The sequence below is a fragment of the Mastigoproctus giganteus genome, chromosome 10 (genome assembly GCF_048544385.1).
Source record: "Mastigoproctus giganteus isolate SK-2022 chromosome 10, ASM4854438v1, whole genome shotgun sequence".
Classification (NCBI taxonomy): Eukaryota; Metazoa; Arthropoda; class Arachnida; order Uropygi; family Thelyphonidae; genus Mastigoproctus; species Mastigoproctus giganteus.
In genome coordinates, this window is record NC_143584.1 from 55,528,722 (window position 1) to 55,541,345 (window position 12,624).

Here is a 12,624-nt window from a genome sequence, read left to right on the forward strand (position 1 = left end):
GTTTCAGACTACGTACCTCGAACTACTGTCTCTTCCGCGACACTCCAGGTACCCTGGAACACACGTACCTGACGCACCCTGTGGACAACAAACTGATCGAGTGCGCATTGGATGTTGCGAGGCTTGCCTGCAACCACGCCCACACTCGGGAGGACTACTGGTATCTGCTTCACTCTGAACAGATAACGCATACCACCTGCAACTTCTTATTCATTGTCGCCAGGGCCATCATCTACAACTTTTACCTGAAACAAACAAGAAGCAGGGACGACGTGCCTCCCATCGACATATCAGCGCTTCATCTCAAGTGGAGCCTACTGAGGAAGTTGCAGAGTAGACTTATGCTCGAATTCCACCGTAAAAGATCCGAAATTTTAAATCATCTGAACAGAGAATGGAACAGTGGCGGTCATCTCTTCACCATCTCAGAAGAGTCCATCACTTTGAACGTGCGACCTTTAGAATGAAACTGATCAAATGGCAAGAAACTGTCTTCGCTATTCCCGATTATGAAATGTTTTTTCTCCCTGCAAAATTTTCTTTATTTTACCCCTTGGTATATAGAATGTAAATAGAATTTTGAAATCGTATCTACTGTTTATGTTTAAATAATAATAAAATATATATATACTGTATATATATATAAGGTAGATAGATATGAAACTCGTAGATATAGCTTTTGAATTTAGTTAATTTGACTGTCTATTAGATCCCTAATGCCATTTTAATACAGTTAAACACTGCGTGATCGATAAAAAAAACCCTTTCTATCTATCATTATCTTTTGTAATTTTAAATAAATTGTTTATACTTCAAGAAAATTACACAGGTTCAGAGGAGTTCAAAAGATAAAGAGTACACGAATAATTATCGTATATTGTGGTGTTAAGCGGACCCCACGCGAGGCATGCTTAACTTAGTACTTTCCTCAGCCACTATTATACCTATATGCTCTTTTTATTTCTAAACTGACTTTTTTTTTGTACCACATAAGGAGTTTACAAAAACTGAAAACATATTGAAGACAAAAAAAAAAAAAAAAAAAAAAATTGGAGAAAATACGTTTTTTCCTTATTTTGGAAATTTTATTAAATTTATACAGATTTGAGTACTTTTTTAAAAATAAAATGGTCAAAATTCATTTTTAAATGAATAACATAGAAGAATATTAATACCATAGTGAACATTATATAGATTCACCAGATTTCTTGGAATAAATCATAGGTTTCTAGTCTCAAATGAACTTTTTCATTTGGTATCATGTTTACGTTCCACTTTCACTTCTACTTCCTTTCTTTTATACAGGGTGTTTCAAAAACAGTCAATAATTTAAAGGTGAAAAGTACAAACTAAAATAAGCAAAAATGTCCCACTGGACATCGGGCAGCAAATGAACCGTTTTCGAGATAATGTACATTTTCTGTTAAGATCCGCCACTGACTATGGGAACACTCTGGGACAGTAGTCTGTATTGCTGAGACCTTGTACACGCTGGATATGGTATGGGTTCAGTAATTGGCAATGTAAAATTCCCCACACACTGCTATGACTCAGTACACGCTCTTGCAGAGCAACTCTCCTAGTCCAAATTCCTTGATTTTTTTTTTTTTTTTTTTTTTTTTTCTTTCTAACACCCTTTCCTCAACATTAGATGTTATGCTTCTGGGCCTACCTGCTCGTACTCCGTGTGCGAAGCGCCATGGTCTCTAAGGCGTTGATGTACCCTGATGAATGTGCGTCTGTTGGGCTGCCTTCGGCGGGTTAATGCTTCTTGGTACAAACGTGCAGCTTTACCATACATGAAGTGCATGGCCGCATACTCTTCGTTGCTGTAACCTCTTTTCATATTGACTGTCCTTTGACGAGTACTAGTATGCCTGCTACGTCTCAAAGCATTGAGAAAGGGCAAAGGGAGAGAATGAACATAATCTAACCTAAACAAACAAGTCAGTGGTGGATCCCAACTTTGTACAGTTCACCTTTTCAGTGGTGGATCCCAACTAGAAATGTGCAATATCTCGGAAACGATTCACTTAAGGACCCATGTTTACTAGGCTTTTTTGCATATTGTAGTCTGTACAGTTCACCTTTAAATTATTGGCCATCACTTTTGAAACACCCTGTATATTGGTAGAATCGCCCATTCCCTTCTTCTCAGGCAGAATCAAGGTTTTACAGAAAAATAAATAAATAAAAAATAAGCGGGAGTTAAGAATTGAGCCCTCACACTCATTTTACATCTCAATTTTCGAAATTTTTTTGAGATATATTTTCAGCGATACTTTTATAATTGACATTTTTCTTGATTCCGCAGAAGGTGTCAACAACATTTTGAAGAAATCCACGGTTTTTTTTTTTTTTTGTGTGTGTGTGTGTGTGTGTGTGTGAATTGTGAGCATCGTTTCTTCAAATCCCTCGTCTAAATTTACATCGAAAATGCCTTCTTTGAATTTCTGAATTAGATAAAAACTTAAGATTTATTCCAAAAATACTTAAAGCAGTTGCTGTCGATGTTATTATTGTCTCTAAAGCCTTTATAAATTGTTTCATTAACTCTAATTTGACACAAGTGGAGAGAGTAAGACTTTAGTCGTATCCTCAACACTTTTTGAAGCTGGTGCCAGGTGTTATTTCTTGGCCATTTCTTCCATTGGGTTTAGGGCGAACAGTCCATACGTTTAGGGCATAAAACAGAAATTTACAAATCTGTTTGATTCTGAATCATGGTACACACCAGAGCCGAGATGAGCTTCATGACATGATCTCTTCTAAGAAAATTGCTGCTATTAACTCCGTAATAGTATTAAATGGCCTATAAAAATTCTTCCATCCAGGGAGGAATTTTTGTGGGTGAAAACTTTCAAGTATATGAATGCAGACAAACAAATGTCGCCCCAAACTGCATGAAAATATCTCCCCATAATACTATTTTCATTTTACTGACATAATGAAAATATCCCCGTAATGAATACTGCAACCTTACTACGTGAGGTTGCAGTATTCATTTTACTACCTCTGAGGTCAGCTATCGAGGGCATTAAAGAGCGGTGACGCTATCCATTTCGTTACCCTAGAATTTGGCAGAATCACGAATCCAGGGCTACAGGCTCTCGCTTTCCATGATGTAGCTAGATATAATATTCGATCAATCGCAGTCGTAATTTCAAGTAAAAATGACAGAACAGAAACAACCAAAAAAATGTCGAGCAGTGAGAATGTTTTTGTCCAGTCACGCTAAAACCAATTTCTAGCTGAACTATAATCTAGAGGTGGTCATTTTTACTTTTAACGAAAATCCCTGGATGTGTAGGATTATATTGTACTATGTACTTTGAGCTTAAGTACAATAAAGATTGATTTATTTAACACGATATTTGAATGCGTGAACTGTATGATGAAAGCACGGACTGATTTTGCCCTTCTGGTTTTTTTGGGAAGGCGGAGGTTATAACGGTATAGGAAAATTGTTCTATTTACAGAAAGCGCAGAAGTAAAACATGCAAGGACATGCTTTTGGAATAATCTGGGGTGGGGAGGTTCCATTCCTTGATGAAAGTGCATTTTTAATGTATAATTTTGTTAAAATTGTTTTCTGTATTCAAACTTCATGTGGTGATCTGCTCCGCAGAAAATAAACACCAACTTTGTTCACTGAATTGAAGCGCTATACCTTGACACGTATTTTCGATTATTTAGCCACAAGATATGCACCAGGAATTAAAAAACAGGTGATAGCGAATTAGCAGAGCCAAGCTCAACTTACTCGTATGCCATAATTTTGACGTTGGCATTTCTGCTGCCTGTGATATAAAGAAGTAAATAATAAACGTTGCTAGAGCTTTGAGGCCTAGAAATATGCATAAGGTTAGATATTCAAATGTTATCTTTTACGAGTGCTTTTAAGGACACGAATTCCTATAGTGGATGAAATTACTCTCCACCATCTTCACTGGTCCAAGTGTCACAAATATGTTTCCAGAGAGAATACAGAATGAAATCAAATGACAGTATCCATTATAAAGAAGAAAGCATGGGAGAAAATTTTTAAATTCGATCTCATTGTTGATAGTAAGAATTTACTAACGTTCTGTACAATACACCCATGATACATTATGAAATAGCTCTTGGAGAAGGGGGAAAAACTGCGGGAGCAGTCTAAAAATGTGGTCCTTGTTTTGTTTAATAATGTGTAAAAGTCAGGCAGCGGAAAGTGAACATTTGTGAAATATGGAGTGGAGCGAGTTTGTTTAAGGTAAGTTTTGGGGCACCGCCTCAAATATGACAGCATTCAATTGTAGGGTGGATTTGTGATTTCTACAGTCAGTAGCTGTAACACTGAGAGCGAAAGAGAAACACCTAGAATTTTTCGATGCACAATACTCAATATCTGTGAAATATTTATGCATCAAAGGTTAGTCATTATTCCCAGCAAATATGTGATTTTATCTAGAAGTCCGACTGTTGCTGAAGATAAGCATGGGAGGTATAGGATATATATATATATATATATATATATTTTTTTTTTTTTTTTTTTTGTTGACTAAGCTTTCTTCTGAAGGATCACCGGAGGATCAGCATTTGAGGAAATGGTGGATAGTCAAGAAGTTGTAGCTATTGTACGGAGCAGGGTTTGTCAAAGTGGAATGCTAAGAAGTCATATTTATTTTTAGATAAGGATGGAATAGAACCATTAGGATGGAAATATGGAGGGACCGAAGTAATGAGGTAAGAGACCAGATAAAATATAATACTTTAGGTAAGAGACCTGAAATCTCGACTGCTATTTGTATCCTACTTGTAGTGTGTCTTTCCAAAATGGAGTTTGAATTTATTAGTAACCTGTTTACAACTGTTGCGAGCTTTAGTGAGCGCAGAAAAAGAAAGAAGATATTTGGATACCAGCCATCTACACGTTACATTAATAAGATCACTGCCGTCCTATTTTCATAGTGATAAGTAGAAACGCATCTTAAATATGGGCTGTTCAGTTATAATGAAAAATAAGGCACCGAATGTGTAAAGCTACTTTTGACATACCTTGTGTGTGTGTGTGTGTGTGTGTGTGTGTGTGTGTGTGTGTGTGTGTGTGTGTGTGTGTGTGTGTGTTAAGGTGCACATTACAAAGACCATTCATACGAAAACTGCAAAAGCTAAAAATATTTCACAGACAATAAAGGAACTGTGCATATTGGCAGTGTCGTCTCCATTACGTTCGATACACCTTCAACACTACACCAATGCCTCGATTCCTCGAGAGCAGTTTTGTGGTTAGTGTTGAAGCTATTCGTGCACCGCTGTTTTGACCTTTTCGTCTGACGAGAAGTGACGTCCTTTTAGTGTGTCTTTTAATTGCCATAAATGTGATAATCACATGGACTCTGAGTATGGAGGATGGGTAATACCTCAAACTTGCCATCTTCTCCGATCTGATTCACCGTCGAATAGGCTGTGTGATGACAGGCGTATTATGCTGCTGACAAACACTTGTGGGCAGCCAATCATGACGTTTATTTTGAATTGCTAGTTTTAATTGGTTCAGAAACACATCACAGCATTTATAACCCGTCATTCCTTGCCCTCTCTCCACATAACGTTTCAGAATCGCTCTGTTATGATCCCTGATTAGAGCGAGTAACACTTTCATGGCTGTTGCTTGGTCAGGACTTGTTTTGGTCGAGGTCGGTTGAGTTATGGACAGACAATAAAATAATCCAGGAAAAGTACTTCACTATAAGGAGGGTTAGATTGGGGAAAGTCAAAATAGTGCAACTCTGAACTTGTGGGTTTGCTTTCCGGTTTATAATAGTGCACCCATGATTCTCTCTGGTCACTGTGTTCTGTTAAGGAGTTTCCTTCACGCTCTCTCTTACCCAAGAAGTATTGCAGAGCTGTGGGAAACCTCCGGTGTCGCTTGACCCTAAACACTATGTACTATATGCAAGAAGTACTAACATTGGTTATAATCACCGTCTTCTTCATACTGGGTGGAAAAGAACTGGATTCGAATTAGCGAATTCGAATTAAGGCGTGAACAGTGAGTCTCTCTCTCTCTCTCTCCCACCAGAAACTCGAGTTTTTCGCCCAGTCAAATGCGCAAATCAACTAGAGAATATCCGCTATTTATGGACTCATAAATGGCGGATATTCTCTAGTTGGCAGATATTCTCTATTCACAGAGAAATGGCGGATATTCTCTATTCACAGAGAAGCCACTCAGCTGCCAATGAGTGGCTTCTCTGTGGCCCTAATGACTTTTTCTTTCTTTCTCTTTTTTTTTTTTTTTTTTTTTTTGTCCAAGAAGTATCATATATTCACATCAGTGGTCCTTTTCCAGTTCTGGTGTTAAACCGAGGAATACGTGGATCATACACACTTGTTTATCTGTTTTTGGATATTTTATCCATTTTTTTCCTACACAAGTCTCAGAGAGTGGACATGATAATGTCATGTATACGTTAACTACTTTCTGTTCCATTACCTGGCTAGTTTTCCGTTTCGTAAAGATTTTCATTTCAAGCCCTGATCTATTATCAGTTAAAATACCGATAAATGAATCAGGATGGCAGCTTATCGCGAAATGAAGAAGAATGGATTCAGTTCCAAAAAGGATAATTGAACTGGCGTGATCTGAGAAAATGAGAATGAGATCAAAAGATTTAAAACAGTAATCCAAACAAAGAGGAGAGAGGAATAGAAACTATGCAGACAGGCGCGGACTGGCCCACGCGGTCGGATGACGATTGCCGCCGGGCAAACAACAAATTTGGATTATCGACTGATAGTTGTGGCAAGATAAGTCATCCATGTGGGGACAAAATTGTTGGGAGCTGCTGGAGCCGAAACCTGGCAGTCCAGCCCTGCATGTAGATCATTTCTCACTCTTGTAATGCCAAACAATATGAAGCTGAGAATGCTGGAAGTTTGGTGCATAGTTAGAATCGATTAGTATTCTAGTCGGTGAAAGTAAAGAAGTTGTGTAGGGGATTAGTAATAGTCAAAGCTTCAGCTGCCTTAAATGTTCTGTATGTATTAAATAATCCAGGAAAACTTTCTTATCACGAGAAGGTCAAAAAATTCTTAATGGTCTATAAAGTTTGGAGAGCAACAAAGGCAACAAATGAATTTGTGCAGAATAGGTTTTTAAAGGGATTTTGAATCAGAAGCGATCAGAAAGGAGAGAATCAAGATTGGGACAGTCTGTTACAAGAAATATCAGACCGGACAAATTCACAACTACCACATTTAAAGCAGAAGGAATCATAGAGCGAATAAATGAAAAAATTGAATGAGATGGTTGGTAGTTGAGACAAGTGATAATTGAGATTTGTCAGGAAGAGTAAGTGGTGCTTGTCAGATTGCAGAATGGACATCACAGAGTTTGGAACTGAGGCCACATATACATGAATCAGGAAATTTTTGGTAGGTTTGGGTCTTTTTACAGATAAATTTGTTCCATTCGTTTGATTATTCATAATTCATCGATGTAAATGAGGTAAAATTTGGTGGGAATATGGATGAATTCATGAAATTTTTTATATGGCATACAGTAAGACATAGTCTTCAATATAAACGTGACCTAGCGGTGGCCCGAGATATAAATTACCTGACTTCTAGTCACAGCTGACAGAGCTGATCTAGATGCCTCCCCGAGTATCATCAGTCAGTTTTGTTTGATCAATCGCTAGAATTGATCAATCACCAATCAGTTCTAGTGACATGCTTGCGAAAATCGTCTTAAATCAGTACTATCGAAATGTGCGGGACTTTAGATCTCGCTGTGTTACCTGTCATAGCTTCAAAAGACATGACCCATACTGCATCAAACAGAAGAGATGAAGAGATTTCAGAGATTTGCTCTGGAGACCAAACATGGTTTTCACTACTCCAAGCCTCTGTCAAGCAAAGTGCTGGTATTGCACCAAGGTATGAGTTTCATCTATCAACAACTATTTCCTAGGATTGACCGTTCTTCCGTGTGGTGTGGACCCTACACCTCTACCACTGCTTACTTTGATACCTGAGTGGTCATCTCCAGATTGTAGACCTAGTATATTTGCAGACCTTGCACATGAGGGATATACCCGAGTTATATCCCTCATGGGATATACCTTGCTCATGACAAACATACCCATTGAGAGATACACCCGGCGTTACGTTAGTAACCCCAGGTGTATCTCTCTCATGTGCAAGGTCTGTTAAGTTCCACCACCAGCGTAGCGATGCAAGCAGAGGTTTTGATTATCATAGAACGACAGGATTTTTTCGAATTTGGATGCACTTAGCAAACAAGTAAGACCTGAATAGCATTTCCATCGGCTTTTTAGACTTCCAAACGGAAGTCTTAGCTGTCACCCCCTAAATTCTATCCACGACATACTCAGAAACCCCTGAATATTAATTTTTTTAATATTCAGGGTTTTTTTTCTTCTCTTAGAACATTACAATAATAATAGAAATAGATAAAACTATATAGCATTCAAAAACTCAGTTACATTTTCTTTTTCTAGTTGCTTAAGTGTTCATTAGTTGAACTGATCTCTAAAAGTTTTTATTCATAAGTAATTATTTATTTATTATTCGAAGATAAATGAATCTTAAACAAATAAATACCCTTTATTATACAACGAGCAAATAACAATAATATTATTCTACAAGCCAAGGGTTTCATTATGTTAAGATACTAATTAAGCGACTGCTACCTTAATATCTGGAATAGCTTATTTCTGAATCTTCTTTATTTCATGATAACTATTTTCACTGCTTCACATCGGTTCAGTACAACCGTGATAACTGTTGCAAAGCGTTATCAACGACTTAATTTCATCTACTAGCAGTTTCTGGGAAGCTCAATAATCTGTTTAAAATCTGTTTTATTTATTTATTTATTTATTTATTTTTTTGTCATATTATGATATGTCAATACATTGATTGACTAATAGATGTAGCCAGTGAAGTGACCGAACTTCAAAATAAGAAAACAGCATGCCAAAATGTAATTATTTCGGGATTCAGAACTGTAATTTGGGACATTTTAGATCTTATTCTAAGCGCCGCATCTTCTGTGATTCATTCGCTGGAAGAGGCGTTGCCTTCGTATTATACATCTCTACGAAGTTGTGCCCTAGTGAAATATCAAGTAACAGCAGACAAGTCTGTCGTTATCTGTTAAACAGGATCCGTTTACAGAAGAAAGTTCTCTCACGCACATTGAGAGTCCAAATCTCTATTTATCAGACGACCCAAGTTGGCAGAAGGCGCGACCCAAAGCTCACTTGTAGGCCACCGTTCATTTTCCTGCCAAGGAGGGGTAGGGAAAAAAATGCCATCTAGCATAGCGGGAATAGTCGGAATTGTCTAGCACTGGAAACCGCAATGACCTGCTAGACAAGTTCCGCATGTGCCCATTCCTCCCTACTTCATCCGCATTTCATTCCCCTATTTCTTCGTAAACTTGACCTACGTTGTATAATGTATACAGACTTCCTCTGCTGTCCCCCAAACCAGTTTCAATGCTGCAGAATTGCGCGGCCCCATGCGGAATTGACCTTTACTATTGGAGTACTGTTAGAAACTTATTAAGACTGCGGCTCCTAAGGGTACTACGCCTGTTTGTTGAGTTGAGAAACATGTTCTTTACTTACCGCCCTTGGAAATCATCCACTCATAGAACTGGAGGGGAGCTCGAAGGACTGTAATCACGTGCTCCATGATGAGTTGTTCCCGCTATACTTCAGAGTCCCACTGGGAAGTCGCTGTCTCGGCAACCTGTACAAACAGAAATTCATCTGTAACCTTCTGTAAAATTCATTTGTGCGTTCTTTATTTCTGCTGATATTGTTGTTTATGAATATCAGCATGACGAAAAAATAAAATATATAAACAATCAGTATTTGATAGTATATCAAAGTATATACATATTACAGATAGTATATACATAGTGAGGTAAATTTCTCTAAAATAAAAAAACCGCGTAAATAAGTTTTTTAGCATGTTTCGAATGCACTGTCTTTCACTTGTGTGAAAGACAATTGCATTCTGTCTCTTCTCTTAAAGCTATAATTGAAGTTTATTCGCGATGACAGCGGCTACAGGAATCACGCCCTCAAGAATAATTACCATACCAGTTCATTGATATATAGCACAACAGCAGTCTCTAATGTGGGACAGGTTCCAGTTAATTGGGATGAGCAGCTTTTCATAAACACTTAGAATACTCCTGACCGTGTCAAAGGCATGATGAAGCATTCATTTCGCTTCAGAAGAGCTGTCAGTGAAATCGCCGTATGGACATTAATTAAAACTGTATGTAATCCCACCCTGAATTTGTAATTGTAAATAAGTATGCTTGTTATCGTGGTGATAGTCATAGATTAATCTGTAAAACTTTTACACGTTTTCATGGGGGTTTCTAACTATTTACCTGAATATATATTTAAACACATGATTTGTAAAATGTATAAATGTTATCTTGATTAGATGTTAATTCTGCCATGAATGCATATATGAATCTTGCAGAGATGGATGCATGCATGCATTGTAACTTGTATTATGTCCACTTTGCTTTCAGGTTGCGTAGGGGCAAAACCGTGTGTGTAAATAAACGGATGGTAATAATAGTAAAACTTCACCGTTGTGATTTTACGTCCTTCCAGAAAGGTCTGAAATAACATTTTAAGAACCTTTTTTGTTATTTGATTGGGTGGGAGTAATTGATGTTTGCCTCTGGCTGAAAGTCTGCTCTCGTACACAAGCGCTTATAAAACTTTTATCTTAATATGTTTGAAACTCTGAGAGATGTTGATTTTAACAAAGTCATTTTATCTTGAATTAATCTCGTGTCTCCGATTTTGTTGACAAAAACTGAGTACACAAAATAATTCAGGAATTACATCTAAGAAATTCCTACATGTATTTTACATGTAGGAATTTTGGGAATTCAGTTATATTATTTGATCGAGAAGCACCTGAATATAAATTCGCATCCACCAGATATATCAAATTTCAGGTTTTATCTCAAACAGTAGTGTTAATTTTTTAAAGATTAAGTTAAGTGAAATACCATACTGGGAAATATGCTGAATCAAGAAAATGTAGTGCTTTATTTGAAATCTCATAAGATATATTCACCTATTGAATATGAGGTATGCATCCAAGTTCAGTGTTTGCCACTTTTCTCGTATACATTTCACAATGAACGTGAAAGAACGTGTAGGAATTTCTATGCTATGAGCAATATTCACACTGTTTTCGCTTAAGAGTACTGTATTTTCATAATTTTTTTTACCATTTTGACTAATTTTAATTAGTAATTAATTTAGTGGTAAATAATTGCACTAAAATTCACATCCGAAGTACAGATGGGAAGAGGATACAGTGGTAGCTTGACGGGGATGTTTTTATTTCAGTTCACCAATTTGTAACAAAGTAGTCGCCACTCCAATTTATGAGAACCTGCTTAGAACGAGTGGTTCATGATTGGATCCAAACATTTTTGCAGTACTTTGAAGGGGCATTTGTCAGAGAGATATTCTGACAGAAATAATTTTATTTTGATCTACTTGAAAACTTTGATCTATCTTGAAACAAGAAAGATCTATGATATGGGGATAAAGAAAATCCTATGATATGGGGATAAAGAAAATCCTATGATATGGGGATAAAGAAAATCCTATGATATGGGGATATTCAGCAGTCTGATGGGCGTATATGATAGCGTGTAGAAAAGGATTGATGTCCTTGAAGGGATTACAACGAGGATCTAACAAGCACTATGGTGTCTAGTAAGAGCCTGCACTCATGCATCCAGCGCTGGTCCCAGAGGAAATAGCTATTGTCGGTGACTCTGTGGTCAGCGAAAACGGGAAATACGAGGTATGTCTCAAAATTAATTACTGCAAACTGATTTTATAAACCGCGACGTGGTAGCATTACGCACACGTGCCGCGCATCAACATGTAAGTTGCAGTCTTCCCCCACCCTCTACACGCAACGAAAGTAGTCGCGTGTCGTTGTGTTCTGTGTGTGTGTTGAGCTCTCCTGAAGTAAGCAACCACGTGTTTGTCAACTGCGTCGCGAAAAATGGAGCGGAAGAATATAAAGCAAAGTTATGCCATCAAATTTTGCGTCCAACTCAACGAAAGAGCGACGGAAACGTGCGGAAAATTAAAAATTCTGTAGCAGGTACATAATGTGTCTTGCCATATTTAACGTGTTTTACATTTATGAGTCATCGGAAGGCGTTAAAAACGCTTTAATCTTCAGATATTAATAAAATTCATGGATAATAATATAACGATGTTTTTATTTTATTAATAATAATTACATATCGGCTCTCGGCGGATAGGGGAAACCCTGGAGCCCGCAGGAAATAATATAATACTTTGAATATCGGTTACTGAAAGTATTGGTCTGTGATGACTAAAGTAGGATATATAATTTTTACACTGTAGAGATTTTACAAGGTGGTATCAAAAAGTTCGTATCCTGACCTAGATAAAACATTAGGAAGATGCCGTTTTTAATATCAGTTTGTACATATTGAACAACTAACATGTGAAATTTCCAGAGGTGGCCCCGGAAACTGAGGAAGGACTATGGTTGACAAAGTAGAGTATTGAGCAGTGA

The 12,624-nt window shown here is 37.4% G+C and overlaps 1 protein-coding gene across 1 annotated transcript in view; it reads right to left on the reverse strand.

Annotated features, from left to right (window-relative positions):
• Positions 1–12,624, reverse strand: part of LOC150079040 (very long chain fatty acid elongase 7-like) — a 98,214-nt gene that overhangs the window by 56,782 nt on the left and 28,808 nt on the right. Inside the window, exon 2 of the mRNA XM_090384030.1 lies at positions 9,642–9,765. Coding sequence (XP_090240156.1) covers positions 9,642–9,708 — 67 coding nt within the window. The 5' untranslated portion in view covers positions 9,709–9,765. The remainder of the gene's footprint in view (positions 1–9,641; positions 9,766–12,624) is intronic.